General features: G+C 42.9%; 1 protein-coding gene across 4 annotated transcripts in view; it reads right to left on the reverse strand.

Annotated features, from left to right (window-relative positions):
- The window catches only part of CREB5 (cAMP responsive element binding protein 5), a 401,242-nt gene that overhangs the window by 320,457 nt on the left and 56,754 nt on the right, over nt 1-24,031 (reverse strand). For 3 of the 4 annotated variants that reach the window (XM_058724736.1, XM_058724737.1, XM_058724738.1), the window contains 2 exons: nt 8,130-8,201; nt 3,438-3,531 (listed from right to left, as the gene is read on the reverse strand). In XM_058724736.1, the coding sequence (XP_058580719.1) occupies nt 3,438-3,531; nt 8,130-8,201 (166 nt within the window). Of the gene's footprint in view, nt 1-3,437; nt 3,532-8,129; nt 8,202-24,031 lie in introns of those variants that run through there. The other variant, XM_058724740.1, reaches the window with a different exon arrangement.

The raw sequence follows: 24,031 nt of genomic DNA on the forward strand, positions 1-24,031 counted from the left end.
TCTTTCTCAGATGAGATGTTGATTGGGTTTTACCTTTTGAGAAAAGGTCTGCAACACTCTTAAATTTCATGAAGCAAACTCTATCTTTTCAGGAAGCAAAATCTGTCATCTTCTAGGTCAATATTTCCACCATACTCTCCCAGTATGCGCACACACACACACACACACACACACGCATGCACGCACTTCTCATGTGGAATATTATTTGCTTGTCTGGCTATAAATAAAGTAGCACTTTGATTCCCATTTTGGCCTTTACCTGTACAGAACCTGGGAACTCTGTAAATAAGTGGGGTTGGGGGTTTCTGACAGGGCGAGATTTGGGAATTCCTGAATGCGTAATCACAGTACCATTAAAATAGACCCAAACGCCATACTCTTTTAGCTCTAATACTAAAACTTGATCATAATTTTCAAACCAAACACATCTTTTGTCGCATAATAGCTGGTGATTTTGCAACCTGTATGTGACAGTATAATGTTCTCAGTCGGCTCCCATTTCTGCCTTGGCCCCTAAAAATCTCTGATATCACAACCTCTCTCACCATGAAATTATCTTCACTCACAACAAGAACAGCTAAAGGGAAAGACTCAAGTCCATCATCATATCGGGACTCTGGAAATGTACCACATGAACCAAATAAGGATGGGAGGGCCAAGGTGGGAGGGTCTAGAAGTTTTTGGCTCAGAATCCACCACCACCACCCCATTCATGTACCAACTGGTACTGTCTCTTTAAACTGAGGTTTTATGTTTACTGTCTATCCATAAGAGCACTCATGCTAATAAAACATCATGACTGTCACTTTTACTACTCTGCCTTATGGCATGGCGCAGATCATTTACAATCATCTTGAGTAGTAAGTTGTACCTGGCCTGAATAAAACGGACTTTATGACAAAGCCAGGAAATTATTTCAGATCTGACAACGCTTTGGACACTTACCTTCAAAAAGCCTATCTGTGGCATCTCACTAATGTCTCTAACTATAGTATTTGCAATTAACGAAGGAGGAGGTGATTTTCCAAAATACAAGTTAACCAGATATTCTGAAATTAGTAATAAACATATATACCCTACTTTCTCTTTCTGTGTCAAGCTCCACTTCATCTGAAATGAAATGTTGTGTAATTGGATATTGCAACAACAACAACAAAGTGGCCCCCAGGGGCACCCGAGCATCTCAGTCGGTTGAGCATCCAACTCTTGATTTCGGCTCAGGTCACGATCCCAGGGTGGTAGGATCGAGCCCTGCATCTGGTGTTGTAATGACCATGGAGCCTGCTTAAGATTCTCTCTCTCTCCCTCTGTCCCTCTCTTAGCTCATGATCTCGCTCTCCCTCTTTCTTCCCCTCTCCAAATAAATAAATAAATAAATAAATAAATAAATAAATAAAATCTGTTTACAGGCAATATATGTGTTCACACATCCTGAGTTCCTTTTTTTCAGACCTTCGGATGGGGCTCCTCGTAGGGCCATTCCAGCAGTATACCTGAAAGATACTACCTGGTCCTTACCACTAAGCCGCAGTATCTGCACATCATTTCTACTCCTTAACACACACCTCCCCCTGTCCTAACACTAAGAAGCCTATTTGAGGGCTTCCACTTGGGAAAAATCAGAGGAGAACCGATAAATTTAAACATTGGGAATTGCAACATCTCTAGCCCTGCTACTTGCATATATATATATATATATATATATATATATATATATGCTCATCGTTCAACGATAAAGTCACACCGCTTCATAATGGGAAGGACAGACGACTGACAGAACAGAAGAAACGATAAAAAAACAAAAGAACAGACGATCCCTCCTAACGCTTCTGGGCTTTTGTAATTCTTGCAGATCTACGCTTCTGCATCTCTGCTTCTAGACGTAAGGGAAGATGAAACAAGTTCTGAAGAGCCAACTAGTTCGATCCAAACGAGGAGGCTGAGAGGTGGCGGGTGGTGGCGGAGGCAAGGAAAGACGCTGCCTTTGGGCTCGAGATTCTTCTAAATCACAGCACATCCACACTACTAACGAGTCACTGGCGGGTTTGTGAGACGTGTGGATGGCCCTGGCGCCAGGATTATCTGGTTGTCGATACAAACCGCTGAAGCCCGGCAATACAGCGGCCATGCCAGTCAGTGGGCTAGGACTGCAGAACGAAGGACCCTTGTCTTTGCCCCGGGCGGCAAGCCTGGGAGAGCTTCTCCATCTCCCTATGCCCCTTCTTCTCTATCAGTAAAATATGACTTGTAATAATAACCTGTCTGACAAAACTCCTGGAGGATTTACTAATAATAGGGATAATAAAATACTCGTAAAATTTAAGTGCCATAGAAATGCGAAATTATATGAGCCAGGCCTGCCAGGGCAGTCCGTTTCTCTTCTGATATCATTTAAAGCATGTTTATGGGCATATTATCTCTTTCATGATGCCAAGAAGACAGTGGCTTCGGTGAAATATTTCTAGCCTAAAAGGGTAACAGGAAACACTTCGATTACCCTGCTAGGGTTTGGGAAACACTTTCGCTGACATTCTTTCACTGGATCTTCACAATAAGCCTGTGAAATAGACTGGGCAGATAAAATCATTCCCATTCTATGTGGAAAGAAACTGAGGCCCACAAGGGTTCACTGATGTGGCTCAGGGTTATCTGGCCGGTGGAGTCAGAGCCCATGCTAGAGTTCAAGTTTGCCCGCTCCTGGCCCTGCACTCTGTTTTAACTTACTGCCACCACCTATCAAAAATAGGACGGAATTGCAATTACTTGATGGATTGTTATTATTGTTTATTTCTGCTCACATTTGCTGAACACTGGCTACGTTCCCCTGCATTATCATCTCATTTAATCTTCCACTTAAGAGGCAGGCTCTGTTTCTTTAAAAAAAACTTTTCACTGACCACCACAATGCAAAGAGAGAGAGAGAGAGAGGGAGAGAGAGAGAAAGAGAGGAAGTTCCTTCTACTAAAGTCACACAGCATTTTCCAAATACTCATCTGAAACATAGTCCTCCTGGCTAAATTTTCACACGTCCACGATATTGTGACATCCTCAGGAACGGAAATCGTATCAATCTTTGTACTTCCCATGGCGCTCAGAACAGCTTAGTGTGCATCACAAATGCTCAGTGAAGATGTTTTGCTTGACTGATTACAGGCATGTGATTTTTAAAATACTTAGATGGAGCCAACTTTCATAGTAATAAACATTTTACGTTCCTGAAAATGAGAAGTCCCAGCTCTCCAGTTATTTGAGTGAACACCACATTAGCTGATTACATTTTTGCTTACCATTATTTTAAGTCTCTGCTGTACCTTAGAAATATATGTCTTCAAAGCACAGCATTTGCCATTGGAAACTATCCTATCATAAGTTGAACAAGTATCTCCTGTGCGGCTGATGCTGTTCACCCAAAGCCTTTTTGCTTGATGGCTCCTTACCTGATAACATACTGTCTGTTTTTATTGAGGGGAACTTCAAAGTCATTTCATGCTTGTGCCTATGAATCATCAGATGGTCCTCTGTTGGGAAGCGCTGTCAGACAAATAGAAAAAAAAGGGGGGGGGTGGGAAGAGGGGAGAGGAGCCATTTAGTTTTATAACATATATTTGCCATCACAGAGAAAGAGATGTATTCAGCATTGCATATGTGACAGGCAAGACAAAAAATTAGTTCTGAAAAAGTGTGAAAGCATGCCAAGTTAAATGACAAATTATTTTTTGCAAGCAAATGGGCAGAGCTGTTCCTTTGAATTGCACCCAAATATACGCGTAATTATTGCCATTATAGTTTACCGGGGGCTTAACCAGGTTGCAGTAAAATCTGGCTTAAGAGTAATAAGAAATAGAGACCTTTGCCTGCCATCATCTCTGGCTCCCCGTTCCTTCTCTGGGAATTCCTTTCAAAAATCTCTACTTCCGGGGCGCCTGGGTGGCGCAGTCGGTTAAGCGTCCGACTTCAGCCAGGTCACGATCTCGTGGTCCGTGAGTTCGAGCCCCGCGTCGGGCTCTGGGCTGATGGCTCGGAGCCTGGAGCCTGTTTCCGATTCTGTGTCTCCCTCTCTCTCTGCCCCTCCCCCGTTCATGCTCTGTCTCTCTCTGTCCCAAAAATAAAAAATAAAAAATAAATAAAAAATAAAAAATAAAAAAATAAAAAAAAAACGTTGAAAAAAAAAATCTCTACTTCCTAGGTAGTCTTCGAATATAGTCAACTGTCATGACTCATCAGTAAATTAGATATTTCCTTAGGAACTAGAGATTTGCATCTGAAGGAAGACCCTAAATTTGTGTTTAAAGAATCAATGAGAAAGAAGAAATGAACAATATTGAAAGTATTCAAGTAATATATACAATAGAAATATGCTATACCTTCAAAGAATTTGAGTGTTTGAATGAATGTTCAATGTTTATTTATGTTCCCAAAGAAGCCAAGTAAAATTCTCTCCTTTCTACCTCTACATGGGGGAAAAACATGTCCAAAGTAGAAAAAGAAATGAATTTAGACCTAAGTAGCCCCGGAGTTTCACAAAACTATTTGGAACTTTTGTCTAAAATTAAGTCTAAGGCATAATAAGTATGCTACACATGATCTATAGATTAACCAAAAGTGGGAGAAATGCATGAAGTAGGAAAAGAATTTTGATTCATGTCAGACATTGGGAAAGAATTCCACGTCATGCTCAACTATTTGATACATACACCTACAAATGTGCACATGCCATTTGTTTGGTATGTTTCTGTTTATGACGACCTTGCACACTCATTATGTGATATTTTATAAGTATATATATATGACTTATAGTAACATGGCAAATCATTTTTAGGATTCTATACTCTGTACAGTATCGTAAACCAACACTTTATTATTAATTTTCAAAGAATGATGTTACGGTTATCAAAAATGCAGCTCCCAAATGTTTTCAGCTGTCTGGCTTCTAGTCATATAGTGGGACTGGATTTCCTGGCCCTCTTGTGGTTGGGTGGGGCCATGTGACTCGTTCTGCCCATGGAGTCATGAACGGAAATGACACGTTACTCATATGTCAGCAACTAATTCGTGGTGCAAGACCATCTCCCCTTTAGTCTGGCAACTTACAATATAAGAAATAGTGGCTCCTCGATCTTCCTAAATCTCTGCAGGAATATGAAGAGCATTTTTGAATTCTAAAAGATTATGAAGAATGTCCTGCCAAGCTCCGATAGAAATGGATGCTTGTGCAATTGAAATTAGCGATTGTTGGTTTAAGCCATTGAAGCTTCGGGATAATTTGTTATTGGAGCAGATGCTAGCCTCCCCTGACTCAGACTGGTATGTTTTTGATAACTGAACTTAACAAAGTGTCTGCTTTACCAAAGTCAAATGAAAATACAACAAAAGGCAATAAACTCTGCTGAACATTTCCGAACCTTTGACAATTTAGAAAATCTCTTGGAGCTTCCCAGTCCCTTGGGATAGTCATTTTAAGTTTCGACTACTATTGCATACCGTGGTAGACATCTTCTTTGCAACGTGTATAGATTTGGGTTCATATGAATGAGGGAATTCACTGCACTAAATCCTTTGGAATAAAAGTAGTTTGGGGAATACAAATCATTTCTTTATTTGTTATTTGTATCATATATATTGGCGCATTTAGAATCTGCAAAGCATGGTAATTATGTCAGATTTCTAACTACACAGAAGTTTGATTTGTAACAACAGGGGTTTTTGATGGAGCTTCATCTATTTTCTTGGTCCTTTATAACACCTTATAATATGGGACACTACCATGTGTGGTTTATAGACAGGGTAAACTTCTTAGTCTTTCTGCTAAAATCCTTACTTTAATTTTTACTGTGATATATATAATCAACAAACAACATGGCAATAGCTTTTACTTCATATTTGTAAGCCATTTTCTGGCTCCATAAAATAACAACCTAAAATAGAATATTAACCACAATACTTATTAAGTGACAATAATCTCCATAGTATGCCATGTTAACTATAAACCCTTCCCCAAAGAGACAATACAGGGCATCGTGGGGTTTTTTTTTTAATTTCCCAGGAATATAGCAGCAAATTGTAAATAACCAAAATGTAGAGTCTACAACAGGTACACAGCTGAGAGAAGCCACTGGAACTCAAAACATGTTCGTGCTGAGGGCAACGGGGCAGTGAAATTAACAATGGAATCTGTGAGATCAGAAAGAGCAAAAGAAGCTTGTTTCTCTTGACGTCTGGGACAAAGCTAATGTATAAGGAGCCGTAACACAAAAAACCTCCCAGGTACTGTAGACCATTCCTAATGCAGCAAAGTTTCTTTCCATTGAGGGAAAAGGGGGGAAACATCACCCCCAATGCAGCACAAGCACTGGTAACTCATATTTACTCTCCCCTTTCCAATCCCCGGCCATCCTTTCTTCTCTATGCAGGTTCCCAGGCTCTGGACGGTCATTACCGTAAATGCCATGATCACAACAATTGACTTGACCGTGATTGGCTAACACTCCACTGGGAGACCCTTGGAACCACTAGGGAACTATGACATTTCCTCAATTCTAACACGTCTTCAGCTGGAAGCTACGCATATTTTTTTTTTTTTAAACAGCCTATCAAGAGGAAGAAACACATTAAATAGAAACATCAAGTTTCAGATGCATCTTTACGTTTAACTTTGGCAAGGGGTTGAGGGGGAAGGCTTGGAGTTTCACCGGGCAACCTAGAAACTATGGAAATCCTCAAGCCTCATTTTGTCCAACCGGTCCACTCAGCCTTCTCAGGGGAGAAGGCTGCTCCTTCACTGAGTTCAAGGTCATTGGAAATTCACCTCTTCAACCTTCACTACCAGCGTCCTAGACTAAACCCCGCCTGGCTAGCCTCTCGCTTAAAAAGAACCTCTCTCAGGCTGCTTCCTTCTCAGGCTACCGTTATATCACTCTGTTTCCCGTCATGCCCTGGTGCTCTTGAAAGAGTCCTCTATGCTGGCCACCTCCACTGCCTCACCACCCACTCACTCGTTAATCCCTTCCAACCTGGTCCCCGCCCGGACTCCTCTTTCATAGGTCACCCGCCAGAACCCAACAGCCAAACCCAACAGCCTCTGCTCAGCCTCTCACTGCCCCGGCTCTAGCAGCGTCTGACACCGGTGACCACACGTCTGTGGCATTATTTATTTATACCCTGCCTGATTCCAAAAAGGAGAAAAGACGGCTCATAGCAACACATAAAACGGGCGGGGAGAGCATCAGCGAGAATCGGGGGACACCCGAAAGGGAAGAGGTCCAAAAAGAAACAAAGCTAAAGCCAAAAACGCAAACCATTGGGCAGTCATTCTCAACCGGGGGCCATGGTGGCCCCCAAGGGGACCTCGCCCCCAAGGGAGAGGTCAGGGAGGCTGCCGAACATCCTGGAACGCACAGGACAGCCCTCACAATGAAGAATCCTTCAGCCCCAAGTGCTAATAGTGCCAAGCTTGGGAAATCCTGCCACACGGCCCGTAATTACAACAGCAGTAGCAGTAACAACGGTGAACATTAATAGAGCACCTATTATGTGCAGGCCCTATACCAAATACTCTACATGTAGTATCTCATCTAATCCTCACAACGATTCTGCCTGATGGGAGCCACTGGAGGCAAAGAGGTTTGATGTTTAATCTCCCCTCTTGAAGTTTAGATAAGTGGAAAAACTGTGGGTTCTAGAAGCGTTGTAGGGGGTTTATTTTACTCAAAGAGGAAAACAAAACAAAACAGAATTCAGCTCTGATGGTGAGCTGTTCCACCAGCAATCCAAAGGCCCCGTATCAAGTGACTATTGTAAAAGCAGCGTCCTCCCTCCCCTTTCTGAAATAACAGTCCTGAACATCTGGTGGGCAGGATGCGTCTGGCTTACTTCCAGGGGGAAAGTTAAGGATGGAAAAGGCCAATGCTGATGTATTTCACGGGGCTTTGAGGGAAGTAGTTCAAACTATTCAAAGTAGAAAATAATAATGATGAGGAAGATGATGGGGGTGGGGATGGTGACGGGGGCTTTGACGATATCTTGGTGAAGAAAGCAAGCCCACAGCAGGCATGATTGGCAAGTGAGAGCTGCTTCCCTGTCAGAAGGCAGGTAGTCTCTGGCAAAACAGACCAAAGGATTCTCACACTCACCTGCGAACAGCCTGGGGCACTGCAGACAAACGGCCTCTCCTGCTCCAAATTCATCTTGGATTCCTCATAAATCTGAAGGGTCACGGGGAGAAGGAGGAAGGAAAACAGAAAGCCATGAATATCTCCTGCTTTGACCTAAGAAACATGAGAAAGGCGATTGCTCGGAGCCCCTTGCAATGCCAGTCCCCAAATTAGACAAGATAAACGTTAACGTGAGCACAGGTCCCGCTGAAGTTCATTAGGCTTCCTGCAGTCTGCCTTCCTATTGTTCGCTTGAGTGCGTATTTATCGTACTTTGAAGAAAAATGCCATGGGGCTGTGCAGCAGAGATTCTGCCTCTGGAAAACCACCTGGACTATGTTATTACCTGGTAAGACCGCACCTGCGCAAGAAGATTCCAAAGTAAAGTTCACACCTGCCCTTTGGAGTTGGCGGGAGAGGAGGAAGCGAATGGGGTTGTCACCAGTGCGGTGACCAACCCTGAGCAGCAGTCACATAATTCACCCATGATCGCCCCACCAAGCTTCAGGACAGCCACAGGATGCAAAATAGCCCTGCAGCCAGCTCAGCAAATGACCCCAGTGGTGAGCCGTGATCTTAAATTCCCTTTCATCTCAGGCATTCACGGATGCCTCAACAAAAAGTACCCGAGTTATGCAGGGAGAAACAGAAATAAGAAAAGACGGAAAACGTCACCTGGGATATTTTGTTAATTTGGTTGCACAGGCTGATTTGAAATCACTATTACATTAAGGCCATCGCCCATCTGATCTGCAGCAGTTATCTGGCGTAAGGTAACTTTGTGGGGAGAAATCTTACGTTACGGTCTCAGGCATAGGTTAAATTCGAGTGTGGGTCTTTTCTTATGTAGGGGTGAGGTTCTAAGGTAAGCTTATGAGGCAAAACTTGAGCATAATCAAAATCACCTTGACAAATCCTCCCCCAACCCGATAAAAGTACATACACGTGGTTTTGTGGTTACCGATCTATACAGCAACATAAAAATTTTTTAGACATCGTGAAGTACTATGCAAATTTAAGTTTCACAATTTAAACCGTCTTCTAAGTCACACTTTTCTTTCTTGCCAATTTTAGAGTTGAGTTTAAATAAGCTACGTGTGCCGCTGGCGGGACGTGGCTCTCTCAGGGGACTAAAGCCTATTGCTTTATCTCTGAAGCACAGGAAGGAACTTGCTTCCTTAAAATGGTACCTGCAGGTGATACCAAAGGAGTCCCAAGTCACCTTCACCCTTGAAAGAGGGAACTCTGCTTCTACTCAAGAAATAGTTACCCTTTGTCCAAGGAAGCTTTATTATCTTGCAAAAAAATCCAACGCTAATCTGTCACTATACCCTTGCCCCAAACACTAACAGACTTCATATCTATTCTTTGGGAAACAGGTGCATGCTTTCACTTTTCTGAAATACCAAGCGAAAAGACTTGCCTTAGGCAACACTCCTGGTCAGATATTAAAAAACAAAACAAATTTACAAATGCAAATTCTTCTTCACACTGCTTCCTCTTCATACAGTTTTCACTCAGTAAATACCCTTTCCAATCTGTGTCTGGATTGACTGCCCACTGGTCACTTACCAACGCAGCAACTTAGCATCATTTTATAGCTTTCCTGGATCAGATGTATTGCTTAAATGATTTTACTCTATTATATGTGGAATGAGAAGTAAAAAAACAAGTATCTTTAGGAGCTTTCCACTTGTCCCTGTCTGAGGAAAGTCATGAGCAATTAAAATAACTTCTCAAATCGCTTATCACAGAGCATCCCTTCTGTCCCCTGTGAATGCTGATTTACTTCTAAGCCTCAAAATAAAGGGTGAGAGAGTGGTTTTGATCCAAGATAGAAAAAACAATAGTAATTGAGTTATCCATTAATTAAATATGCTTTGTCTTTCTAGTAAATTTTTAAATGCCTTCCTGGAACTTTTCTGTCTCTGTGACCATGATCTGCCTAACTGGGGCTGGGTCATTTAATTGCTTCAGGCCTCAACTCCCCCTCTTTACAATAAGGCTATGAACATAATATTCAGCTCCTTCATTCCTGTATCACACTGATCAGTGAGGAGGCCTGTAAGACATGCCCAAATTATGAAGAAAGGTCTCTGTATTTAAGGGTGTGTGTGTGTGTGTGTGTGTGTGTGTTTGGAGGTGGCTGGTGGGGGAGGTTCTGTGGACAAGTGTTACTTAATCCTCACCATAATGTTAACTATTCTCTACTTATAAAAGAGAATCTGCTATAAGGTGAGTCTTCCTTGGATGCCACCTAAGACTTTTAGTCGCTAAGGTAACAAAAGAATGCCAATACAACAAAAGAGAACCAATGCTAAGATTATCTGACAGTAAAAAGGGAAAGCTCCATATAAACGCATTTACGGCATACGTCCAGAAGTAGTAATTAGTGATAATAATTAGATTAATGTCTAACTAATAGAAGTGGTCAAGATTGGAAGTGCCACTACTGAAGGTTGATAGAGATTCATTAAAAAGCCAAAGTGAGGAGAGAGATGGGCCAAGCCCTGCCAGGTAAGTACGAGAAGAAAGTATTTTTCCACCATAATCACAACTCTACCCCACACGCTGGTTCACCAAAATGCCGACTTTCTCCGTAAGTTCAAGCCTACAATGGGAATAATCTAGCAATTCTGGTTGGTATCAGCATGAGCTATTTTATCTTAATTGTTGGCTACAATGTGCCATAACCAACGGGTAACGTGCATAGGAGCTGCAGCAGATACCACGGACTTAGACTATGGTGTGGATGCTTGAAGACGGAATAGGCCCCAGCCATAGAGATTTACTCTGTCTTATTGAGCCATCATGGTATGGATGTTACATTTACAGCAATATGATTAATCAGAGAAATACAGGTTGCCTTCAAATAGTTTAGATGTCAGTCAGCAGTATATTCAACTGAGCTGCTACTGTCATTTTATCATTCTATGTTTTAAACATGAATGAAGCTGTACTAATTTATCATATGCTACGGATCCCACGGCCCAAATGTTTTGGCAACACGGTGCTGGAATGAAAGTCCTAGGGTAAAATGGCAGTTGCTAAAGTAAAATAGGCTTAAGTGATTAATAAAGTCTACGGTGAGTGGGTGTGTATACAGAAGTGTGTGAACCTCAACTGCTTTATTTTGACGCACTGCAGTTCCCACATTCAACCCTCGGCAAACAGCACGCCCTTGCTCATTGCTTGCTGTGTGGGCGTTTGTGATGGTTTTACTAAATGGTACCGCTCTACCACACGGGCTTCATTACTTTTATCAACTAGTACGATCTGGTCTGATGTATTAGTGAAGAACCAGGTCTCTTTTTATGGTCTATTATTATGGTTCTTTTCCAGCAAAGAGTATGATCACTATTCTTTCCAACGGACTCCTACGAAAGCCCCACAAATCTTTTTCTTTTTATCATCCGCTGAGCGGGGCAAATCACTCAGACATGATTTTAGCCAGCTTGTTCTGCATTAGGGCCTCCGAAGTCATGCCTCAACCTCTTATTTCCCATTCTGCTGTTTTACCAGCTGGGACATTTTAATGAACCCAGTTTTGTTTGGCAGTCGCCATACCCCAGGCTCCACTGCGTAGAGTTGACATGGTAGGCGTTCAATAAATATTTGTGGAATGGATAATGAATCCTGAATCATCATCATAAACCACCCCAAACAGCTTGCCTTTTCTCTACTCCTAAGGCAGTGGTTCTCAAACTTTTGGGCCCAGAACCAAATTTTCAGCAAGGCGAGAGGTTGTGCAGACCCCTTGTTCCACTCGTTCTCAGTTATGGCCAGGGAAGACAGTTCACCAGACTTCATGAAAAAAGATGTCAAAGTTGCTTTTGGTGAAAACACTGAGATGAGGCTAGTTTCCATTAAATTTCACATGTAAGCGTCTTAATTCACTGTAAGTTCGGTCTGTTAATATTGCCATAGACAGTGAGGCCACTGAAGACCAGTCTCTTAGCCATGTGCTGGCTACTTATGATCCCTACAGAGCACCCGTTGAGAAACACTGAGTGACCCCATAAATTTGGTTAGATACAGTCATAATTGTGGCAGACACTATCTAATCATTTAGGAGTTTCTAAACAGCTCTATTTTTTGTTCCTCTTCTCCAAAGTTCAGATTCAATGTTCACTTAGAACAAATGCCTTATGAGTCTAATTTCCCTTCAAAATTTTGGAAAACAACACGAAACCCTAATAACAAACCCTAATAGTACATAAAGTGAGTAGAGGTTTTTCCCAGTTGACAAGGAGATGACAGGCTTGATTTACAATTCAAACCCTCAACTGCCACTGGATTCCTCAGCCTTGAAATGAGCAAGAATCTCTTTCATTGTTCAGTGTTTGACCCCACAAATTCCTCCTGGTCTAAAATGGGAAATCTTCCACAATGGCTGATGCAATCCATTCAAATGCTTTGCCAGGCATTTAGAGATATACTTGGAATTACCATTTCATGAAAGGCAAATATTGCAAAAAACAAATGTTACTAAAAACTTGGACAGTCTACACAAATTTCTATAAATATGTATTTTAAGCAAGGGCAACAACCGAGCTCAAAGGGAAAAAACCTACATCAACGAAGTTTGCTATAATCAGCCAAGAGTGATGCTTCCCTGTCTGAATCATAGGAAGCTGATACTGATCCTTAGTTAACACCAAACTCCAATCTCAGGTCTCTAATCTTAGAATGGAACAAATTTCTTCCAGTAACAGCAGACAGATTCATACAGTGACACAGGATTTGAAATATCAAGACACTAACAACGTTGTTTTCATCTGAAAATCTGTATGCACTTTTATCAATGCCGGAAGTTACGGGAGCTTCAAAAATGCAAACTGAAGTTGTACATATAAATGAGCACTAATGATAATATTGATATGTCCCCATCAGCTCTGACATTGTTAATCTGACCATGAATGGATTATAGATCTGAAGGGGGGGCTGGAATTTTAATATGAAGTTAATAACATCTGTCGACATTTATTGGCCTACTGCGAGTGTGGAAAGAGCCTTCTGGACAGGACTCATGTGAAAGAGACCTCGCTACCTTGCTGAGCTTACAAGATTGCCAAGAAGGTTCTAGAGGGGAAAATAGGTCCTTCCTACAGTGCTGAGGACCGCTAACAAACAGGAGCATCTTGAGTTAGTCAAGCTGTGTGACAGCAGATCAGTCCTTGTTTCTGGAAACAAAAGTTGCTCATTAACTAAATTAGTTAAGTGCATAGCCAATATGTACTTCATGCTTCTGAAAAAAACAAGTATTTCTCTCAACATATTGGTCAGAAAGGCAAAGAGCCACATATAATAATAATCCAACAGAAATTCAAGGAGGCAGGATGGTTTTCCCAACACACGGCTAGCTCCTGGAAGAGAATTTTATATCCAGTGTGGGGCTAAGACTTTCTTTCTTTGTGAAGGATATTGTACCTTTCACTATCTCCTTTGCTCATCTATAAAACATGACCATTTAGGAAAACATTGTAAAATCAGACCATTCAAAGAGATACCATATGAAAAAACAATTCATGGAAGCTAATTATTTCCAATATACCTCTAGTTTTCTAACCTTAATATCATACTGTCAAATAGAAAAATAAACACCCTTGAATTTAAGTCCAAGAAAATCAGTTATTTTGTGAGTGTGTCCTTGTATCCCTTTCTGCCTTTCTGTGTAGGTCTCTCTTTTTTTCCTGTATCTTCGCTGTCTAAAACTCTTTCTCTTTGTGTGCCTATTTCTCTGTGTCTCTGTCTTGTCTTGTATGTCTTTCTCCGTCTCTCTTTGTGTGTCTGTCTCCCTGTCTCATACGCGCGCGCGCGCACACACACACACACACACACACACACACACACACACACACACGACCATGTGTGCATACACACATTTTATCAGCTGTATTCTTCCTAGCCTTACTGGGAAAAAGATCTAGTAGGCTTGTTTCCTGTCTCAGTGTTATTCTTGAAGTGGGCTGCAGCTAGAATCTGAATTTCATTGGGCTATTATTATTTGCAGCTGTGTGACCTTTTTAACCCCCGCTTTTAAAGTGACATTTCAGCCCTCAAGCTTGACACGCCTTGAATGCCGCAAAGTTTTCGAACCAGAGATTTACACAGGGAACAAGACCAACAGTGGGACCGTACCTCCTAAGTGAAAATTTCACCAGGACGTGGCGAGAAGGGGGTATGCTGCTGGGCAGTGAACGGCCAGTACTCTTCCCCGGAAGTCCTAAACTTTACACGTACCGCTACAGTTACTTACTCTTCCACTCAAACCAGAAAATCTTTGTCCTTAAAACATGTTCGCCATCCACCGGTATCCCCAAAGTTCGGAGTCTTACAACCTGAATCAAAGACTTAAGGAGGACTGTTTCGCACACTGCGTCAGGCTATGCTAAGGGACTGGCCAAAGTCTCCTTCGAACCAGGGCCCCCGTTCCCAGGAGGAAGGATTTCCAAACAGTTTTGTCTCTGGAAACTCACCCAGGCTTTACTCCCCATCGGAGGCCCGAACAGGAGGGTGCTGGGGGCTCACGTCCACTCATGTACGCCTGCAGAGCTTTGCGGTTTTATTTATGTGGCGTTTATACTGTGTATGAAAAAACATTCCAGTGGGACTGGGTTTTCATATGTTAGATTCCTCTTTTTTTTTTTTTTTAAGTTTTCCATATGTTTCTTTGGATACGAGGCCTCTTTTCAAAGTTGCTGGCTAATTTCTACTTATGTTTTGCACAGTCCTGCCTTACAGCTTTCCTATCGACGGGTTCAATAGTTCAGAACGTATTTGCTAAAAGCATCAGTGTTGGGCACTCGAGGTGCAGCGCTGAAAAAGTCACCACAGCATGTGTATTCAGGTCCTACTCCTCTTCTTGTTCCCATGGAGCATGGTATTTTTGTTTCTTTTTTTGCAGGGCACACTCTCTCTCTAAAAAAAAAAAAGTGTATTTGGCATGCATGTGGTTAACAAAGCGCTAGGACAGAGATTCTCAGAAGTATTAAATGGAACCAAATCAGCTGACTTATTTCTAACTGAGGACAACCTCAGAAGACATGCTGAAGGCAGCAAACTCTGCCTTTTTACCTGCTCCCCGTAAGAACACACTGAAGAGAAAAGCAATGAAAGGAGAAAAGAAAAGAAAAGAAAAGAAAAGAAAAGAAAAGAAAAGAAAAGAAAAGAAAAGAAAAGTTAAATTGGAATTAGAAGGGATCCAGGGTTTTGTTGACACGGTCATCTTTACCTTTCCAGAAAGTCTTCCACTGCAATTTAAAAAAAAAAAAATGTTTTTTCATTGATTTATTTTTGAGAGACAGAGAGAGACAGAGCACAAGTGGGGGAGAGGCAGAGAGAGAAGGAGACAGAGAATCCGAAGCAGGCTCCAGGCTCTGAGCTGTCAGCACAGAGCCCGACGTGGGGCTCGAACCCACAAAACATGAGATCATGACCTGAGCTGAAGTCGGATGCCCAACTGAATGGGCCACCCAGGCGCCCCCTCTTCCGCTGCAATTTAAAACAATTGCCCCCTAAAATCCTGAAAGGAAAAACTCTAACAGCAAAGAGATTGACTGCAAAACTGGGTATATATTTTTCTACAAGTCAAAAGCAGCCTGTTTAGAAAATCAGGAAAAAGTCAGCAGTACAGTTCTTTCTTCTCCCTTTTTGCTCTACTACAGTAAAAGCTGCCTTTTTTAGAATTACAACACATCCCAAATAATTCTGCTCTGCCTCTGGATAACTTTTGAGATGTTGGGGTATATTGGCTTTTACAACTGTGTTTATAAACAATGAATATTTTTAAATGGTCTGGAAAATCACAACATTCTAGTTGGTTTTCTTTTCACACATTCACATAATTTTTATCGGGGAGAGTCGTTTTCTTTGTATCTCCATTCTATATAAATATCCTTGTATCCCCAAGCAACACAATACGTTTAGTCCACCTAAGGGCTGCAATAATACTTTACACGTGAGTTTTCTTCTTGTGCGTGAATCTGAACTACAAAACGTAAGAGTGTATATAAACACAGTGGTGATCATGCCAGACCTCGCTACTTTCTGCAAGGCCTGGTAAGAGACTATTTCATTTTAAGATTACTATTAATGACTTACTATTCAAAGACATTTGCAAATGATCGTATGGAACTAGGGACTTTTCCCCTGGACTCCAACAGAAAGCTGGGCATTTCCATGTAAAGTAGCCAGCAGATTTGTGTTCAGAGCCTGCTACACCTCACGGTGTCAGTTGGATACAAGGTAAAAATACACTCAAAGACTTGATTCAGATTCCTGACACACTATGCTTCAAATGTCAAGCATGTGAACATTGGACAGTCCTAGCGGGTCACTTAAAGGCCCTGTGAAGGCAAAACCCCTCTGTCATCTGAAGATGCTGCCGTCATTCTAGTAGGGTTCGCTCTCTGAATACTAGCAAAAGGCACGTCTTCATCTGCCTTCCTAGGGAAGGCATACTTTCTTTGCCTGGTCCAGAAAGGGGATGCGGAAATATGTGAAGCCAATTGTTAGGTGCCTCTGTTCCTGGGAGCCCCGTTGGCAGTTAACAGGTGGAGGGCAGGGCTGTGAAACATTCTGCAAATTGCAGAACTACCGGCACAGTGTGGTACCGAAGTCTCCTGATCCAACACCCCACGGTGCAGCTTTTGCAAGGGTGATAATAGCAGGAGCACCACTGCCCCCTGGCCCGTGCCTCCTGGTTCCCAGACAAAAAGCAGATAAGAGGACAGTAAGAGCGAGACCGTAAAACAAAGCCCGCACACAATAGAGGAAATGAAAATAAGGGACTGAAGGCATATCCACCTCTCTCTACTTTTCAAAGAGCTCTGAAAAACTTAACCCAGTTAAGCTTAGGATGAGGCTAAATTCAATGCCAATGAAAACTTTATGAATATTCAAGAAAGCGTGTGAAATTATCACTCCCTCTCCTAGTGGAGCAGGGGTGGGGACAGTTGCCAAAATTTTAACTAAGCATAAGCATACCCTTTCAGGTTCAATCCACAGAGGAGACAGATGAGTAAGCTTGTATAAGCTACCTAGATTTTTTTTTTTTAAATAAATTACCTGGTTTGGCTACCTACAGTCCCCACTCTCCAGTTAACTTACCACACTGTTTTAAGCAGTGTTGACTCAACAGAAGCAAAATAAAGCATTGGCCCACGGTGGAAATATGGCTCTTTCTCAGATGCCTTTTCACTCCTGATAATTGCCTGTTGGTTTTATATTAATGCTGAGGATAGTCCCATCAAAAAGAGCGTGTTTTTTTTTTTCTTTTTAAAATTTAAGTAGAGAACACCACAAGCTTCTAAATTCTGTTTTCATGTGCCGGTACCATCAGCCATCAGCTCACAGAACACTTACTAGGGAATACTGGCCTCCTCAAAAAAAGTTTTCAATAAGAAAATGTGTTAATAGGCCAAATACACACACACACACACACACTCACACACACACACACACACACACACACTTTTTTTCTCTTGGCCTGTTTTCTTACTAAGAAGTTGGGGTGTGTGTGCTTATACGTACATATTCATACACACATTACAGAGATGATTTCATCCCCATAAACTAGTTCAAACACTCAAAATTGATGCCTAGTTCCTAATGTAACCCAGAGGAGAATACTGAGCTCACAAGGGGGCAGAATAAGAAAACTCAAGTCCGCCTCTCAGCACAAGGTCACCACAGTTAAGGACCATTAAACTTGTATTTTAAAAGTACAGAATTAAGCTGTATTTTTGAGGATCACTAAATTGTTTCCATGGGCTAGAAAAGTCCTTAATGCCTTTCTCAACTTCCTATTAAACAAAAGAGTCACTCACTAAAGCCTACAAATCCACTAAAACACCCTGGAAAAAGGACACGGAAAGAAAAGGCCTTTTCCTTGAACCACCACCCACGAGAGGTTACGCCCGTACCAAACTCCCAATTCATCAAAAGGTCCGAGCCATTCACAAACAAACGCAGGGGCCAGCTCCTTCTATCCCCCAGGGCTAGGCCCCCAGACAACAGCACCATTTTTCGGTCAACACTCCACATCAGCACAGAAAGGGAAAGAGGATTTCTTAATGCCCCTGCTCTCCAAAATATAGGACCCCTCCCTAAGCATGAATGTGGTTTCTTTGCTCAGGGGGTATAGGTCAGGGCCTAGGAAATACCCTGAACCTGACTTTTCCAAGAGAAAAAGGGGGAAAGGGTACAGGCGGTACCCAGAGGGGATCTGGAGGCATGCCTATCAGACATTTCCATTGAAAGGCTGGGTAAAGGGGAGGGGGAGGGGCAAGTCCCCAAATCCACAGGGTAAACTGCAGTGGCTCCAGGAGGGAATTCAGGGATCTTCACAGAGCATTGTTCACAGGCTGCTTCAGGGAAAGTGGTCTGTGGACAGTGATTGATTACCTGTCTCGGAGAATTTGTTCAGAACTGATTCAAGCTTGGCACGCACTGGGGGTAGGATCAGAATGCCGAGGACACTGGTCTCATTCATTCGTTCTTTCCTCACACAGTCGCTGAGCACCTACTATTCCCTAAGCCCCAAGCTAGGAGCAAAATAACCTCTGCCTGCTGAGCCCTGACTGTCCAATAGGGAGGTGAGGCCCACACAGATGTCTGTAGTGGAAGGTAGAATTTTAAAGGCCAGAAAGTAGTTTGAGCAAAGTGCTGTGAGAGTTCTGAGGCTGTAAGAAAGCAAGGCTATTTCAATCACTACATCGAACACCATATACTCTCCTTTCACAGCCAAATATTTCTCATAATAGAATGCCAATGTAAAGTGCATGTGCATTCACACACACACACACACACACACACACACACACACGTTGGAGAAATCTCTTAACTGTACTAGAAGGAAGGTTTTTTAAACTTAGGCTTTCTTTTGCTTTTACTCTTGATAAATAAGATTGCATTCTTTGTGGTAAACCTAACAATGTGGTCAGGGGACCAGCTTTTACATTAGAAAGTTGCTAATTATGGGGCGCCTGGGTGGTTCAGTCGGTTAAGCGTCCGACTTCGGCTCAGGTCATCATCTCACAGCTCATGGGTTTGAGCCCCACGTCGGGCTCTGTGCCAACAGCTCAGAGCCTGGAGCCTGCTTCAGATTCTGTGTCTCCCTCTCTCTCTGCCCCTCCCCTGCTCACACTCTCTCTGTCTCTGTCTCTCTCTCTCTCTCTCTCAAAAATAAACAAACATTAAAAAAAAATTTTTTTTAAGTTGCTAATTAAATCTCAGTTCTGTTGCTCACCAGCTGTGTGATCTTGGGCAAGTTATTTAACGGTACAAGACCAGGGCTCTAACCCCTAAGCTATGGAGCCAACGAAGTTATTTAACATCATTCTGAATATCTAATATCTGAACATTATCTCCTCACTATAAAAAGAGACCATAGACAATATCAGCATTATCTGCCTCACAAAGATATTGGGAGGATCAAATGGATGATTTTTGGGAAAGCACTTAATAAACTGCAAAATGCTGTGCAGTGTTGGTCACTGTACTTATTATACAGTCACCTTATAGTAAGCACGTGGAGCTGCAGAGGTCCTGGCTGGTGCAAAGAGTTATACTGATACTTGACAGCACATGTAAAGAGATTGAAGATTCTGAAGGGTGTTGAAGGTGATGATCTTTAAAGACAGCCTCACCTTCTACGATTCTCTGACAATCTAGCAATTAGCAAGCAAAACTTTTATCGACTAGCCTTCTACTGGAAAGCTCCCAGGTAGGATTATTTTCTTGGTCTTCTAATTGAAACACGATGTCGAGAAATGCTTTGTAGTCTGGTCTGTGTTCAAACCCGAGCTCTGTGACAGACCAGCTGACCTGTAAGCTTAGGCAATGGGTCACTTGACCCTGGGATAAATTTGGCTGTTGCTGGCTGAGCAAATCCTCAGACACCTTGCCCTGGACTTCGAAGAGCCAGAGCCACACTGCATGTGAATTTGTTTACCTTCCTGGAGCATCGCTCCCGACCAGAGAAATGCAGGTAAAGGCCTTGGCTGGGCAAGCCCACCCGCTCGTCTGTGCCTGGCTAGGCCAGCCTCCATTCACACTGAAGGCAGGGAACAGTAGAGTTTGGAGGGCACCCAGGGTAAGCCAGGAAACTCAGCACCTTCTTATCAGTAGGGGCTTGCAGGCTTACCTAGAGTCATCATAAATAAGACCAGTAGACATTATGACATTTTCATCCATCCAGTCTCCACTTGGTCTATTAAAAGAAGAAACCGAATCTTCCTTTTGCTATCACATTTTCTTTAGCAAAGTATATATATATTTTTGCAATTGCGTATTCTCAGTCCCACTCTTCCCTATTTTTTTTCGTTCTTCTCCTTTTCATTCCCCAAATACTCCATGTAGTAATTAAAAGAAATACCTCGAGAAAGGCAAGAAGAAATAGTTAGCTGTGGAAAAAAGGGATGCCAGAGCACAAATATCTGGACGTTTCAACCAGCTGGAAACGTGGAGACATGAAACCTCCATTACAGCAACATTTCCTAACCTTAGGACACTGGAGGCTTCCGGAGGAACAGCCTGAGACCTCAGTCCCTGAAAGCAGGCCACCCCTCCCCCCCCCCCCCCCCATAATGCACAGAGGTCTGTATGAGTAGGAAACCTAACAGATTTTCAGGTGCTCAATGCTTGGGAACGGTCAAATTTTTATGTAACGAAAACATCTCTTCCGTGTACCACTACATCCTATGGGTCGGGCATTTTTCATCTCCAAAAAGCATTTTCCATCAAGGTTGAAAGAAAGCCTTGATTGGATACAGCTTTGATTTATCTTCTCCACTGAGCACCTCTGTAGCGAACATAGCTGGGTAAAGCAGTCTGCATATGAGTCAGGATGGCAAAATTCCCAAACCTTCAGTTTTCCCATCCACCTCTGTGATACGTACATCAAAGGATTTCCGGTATTCTTGGAATGGGGGCATTATTTAAATAGTGACACCAAGCTCATGTTTGTAACATGCCTCAGAGACCTTGAACACAAGTTAAAAGTAACAGTGTCATTATTTCTTCCTCTGCCCTCTACTGTTCCCAAAGAAACAGAAACAACCACTTACACACACACACACACACACACACACACACACACACACACACACACAATCCTCTGGACACCCAAGTTAACCAACATCTCCCTCCTTCCCAAACCGCCAATCAGCCAGTCACCAGGCAAACAGCTCAAGCACCAGGCAAGGAAAACATGTTATTTTTCTGGGCAAGCCTTAACTTCACTGCCTACAAAACATAGCCCCACGGGGCACATCCCACACATCGTGAGATTAAGGCTCCCCTCTCTCATTGGAAACCAATAGTTACCCGTCAACGCCCGCGGACACTGAGGTCAGGATTCGCTGGCATGCGCCCTAACATCCAAGTTCATTTCTTCCCGAGCTTTCCTACACAAACCAGCACTCACATCCAAGCTATCCCTGCAATGCCTCTCCTACCAAAAATACTCAAAGAAAGCTCAAAAAGGAGTAGCATAAGAGAGGAAGCTGTCCACAGAGCCTCTAACCCCCAGCCACCGAACAGCCAGTGGGGACTTCGCAGAATGAGAGAATTCGCACAATGTCAGTGCTAGGCAGCGAGTCAACCTGGATGTCTCAGTGTCCCTGAAGCAAGTGATTCAGTGAGCTAAGGTGGGGAAAAGAAAGCAAAAATGGACAGCAAAAGCAGGCTTCAGATAGTCCCTTAAAATGAGGCTGTCAGGAGCCAAATTCCACAGTGCACATAAGCCACTTAAAAGCACACCCCAAAGCACTCCTCGGAAATCTTCAAAGTGCAAGGGAGGCTCCCCTGCCACGGGGCAGGGTCATGGACCGAAAGGTGACAATGAGACACTCCCAAGAACATCTGGCCTAATAAACCAGCACTGGGCCCTCCAGACAATGGACAGCGGCCTCTGTCTTTACTCCTCGGCTGACCCCAGATTCTCGTCCTGGGTCTGGCTGCTTCATGCAGACCGCAGAGCACGCACCTCGCTCACCAGAGCCCGGTGCAGGGTTAGGGATTTAAGACAGCTGGAAGAGCCACTTCTTTCCTTACTTCCCACCCCCAGCCCCCCACTGTCTTCCTCCAGGAGACTTGTCAGTCTTCCAGCAAATGCCTCTGGGGGACCTCGTTAGGTGTGTGGGTGGAGGAAGAGTGGGAAGGGAGCCAAAGGAGGTCCCTGGGCTCACGGAGCAAAAGTAAGCAAAAACCACAAGCACACAAATCAAGTAAGTGAACAAGAAAAACAGCTGCACATTTTGGAAAATCCACTGAAAGAGACAGAGAGGGTGATTTGATAGAAAGGTGGACAGAAGCAGCTTTCCAGTGGGGAGATCAGGTCCATCTCCCAGACCTCGGGGCAGACGAATGCCAAAGAGCAGCCTGGAGAGAGAAGAGGGGAGTTCCAGGTAGAGGGGATGGCAAAAGCAAAGACCTCGGCGGGTCTGAGGGACTGGAAAAAGGCCAGACGCTGGAGGATGGCGGGTGAGGAAGAGAGAGGCCCGGAGCCACTGAGAAGCAGACGGGCCTCAAATCCTCCAAAGGTAGGATTTATTCTAAGAGTTAAAGAAAACCACTGAAGAATTCCACTGAAGGGGACAAGGCAGAGGCTGAAACAGACAGTGTAGACACTCAGCTTCTCATAAACTACACGGCGCAGCCTGGCTCAAGCATAAGGAAAGACGTAGACTCCCCTCACCCAAAATAAGAATGTGGTCCTAGGAGTGAGAGGTAGAGAGAAAACAAGAAAAAATAAAGAGCCCCACTTTGGGATTAATTCTTTCCAGTCACCACTTTACTTGAAGCTTGAGGTCACACTGCCTGGTTTCAAACAATGGCTGTGTGACCTTGGGGAAGTAACTTAACTTCTCTGTGCATGTTTCCTCACCTATGAACGGAGATAATATTACCTATTTCATTGGCTTGTTTTAAAGAATTATATATAGATATAGTATAAATATGTAATAATGTCGGGGCGCGTGGGTGGCTCAGTCATTAAGCGTCCGACTTCAGCTCAGGTCACGATCTCACTGCTCATGAGTTTGAGCCCCGCGTCAGGCTCTGTGCTGACAGCTCAGAGCCTGGAGCCTGCTTCAGATTCAGTGACTCCCTCTCTCTGCCCCTCCCCTGCTCAGGCTCTGTCTCTCTCTGTCTCTCAAAAATAAATAAATGTTAAAATTTTTTTAAATATGTAATAATGTCTTGTTCTATATGGAAATAGAATAATTTTTGGTATATAGTGAACATACAACACATATTAGCTAAAATTGTATTAATAATTACTTTTTGTCTATCAGAAGAGACTCTGATTTGCCTTTCAAACAAGACACCAAGGCCTTTTCAATCCCATATAACCAAATTTAGGACATTCTCAATTACTTTTTTTTTTGGTTTGACTACTAAATACCATACTTTGAATTTGGTGGTTAAAAGAACATTTTCACTGGGATGGAGAAAGTGCATCAAATGTAATTTTTCTCTCTCAGTAGGTTGGATTTGTTTTGGTTGAATTTGGTTTCACAGAGCTGAGTAATTATTTTATTTTATTTTTTTACTTTTTGTTTTTTATTTATTTTTGACACAGAGAGAGACAGAGCATGAATGGGGGAGGGGCAGAGAGAGAGGGAGACACAGAATCCGAAACAGGCTCCAGGCTCTGAGCTGTCAGCACAGAGCCCGACGCGGGGCTCGAACTCACGGACCGCGAGATCGTGACCTGAGCCGAAGTTGGCCACTTAACTGACTGAGCCACCCAGGCGCCCCAATTATTTTAAATGTAAAGACTCAGGTTATCCATTGAAAACTGGTCAAGAAAACGATGGCAATTGACAAATCACGTTTTATCTCAAGTTGTGATTTTATACATAAAGGATATCTCG

This window comes from Neofelis nebulosa, chromosome 4 (genome assembly GCF_028018385.1).
Source record: "Neofelis nebulosa isolate mNeoNeb1 chromosome 4, mNeoNeb1.pri, whole genome shotgun sequence".
NCBI classification, from domain to species: domain Eukaryota; kingdom Metazoa; phylum Chordata; class Mammalia; order Carnivora; family Felidae; genus Neofelis; species Neofelis nebulosa.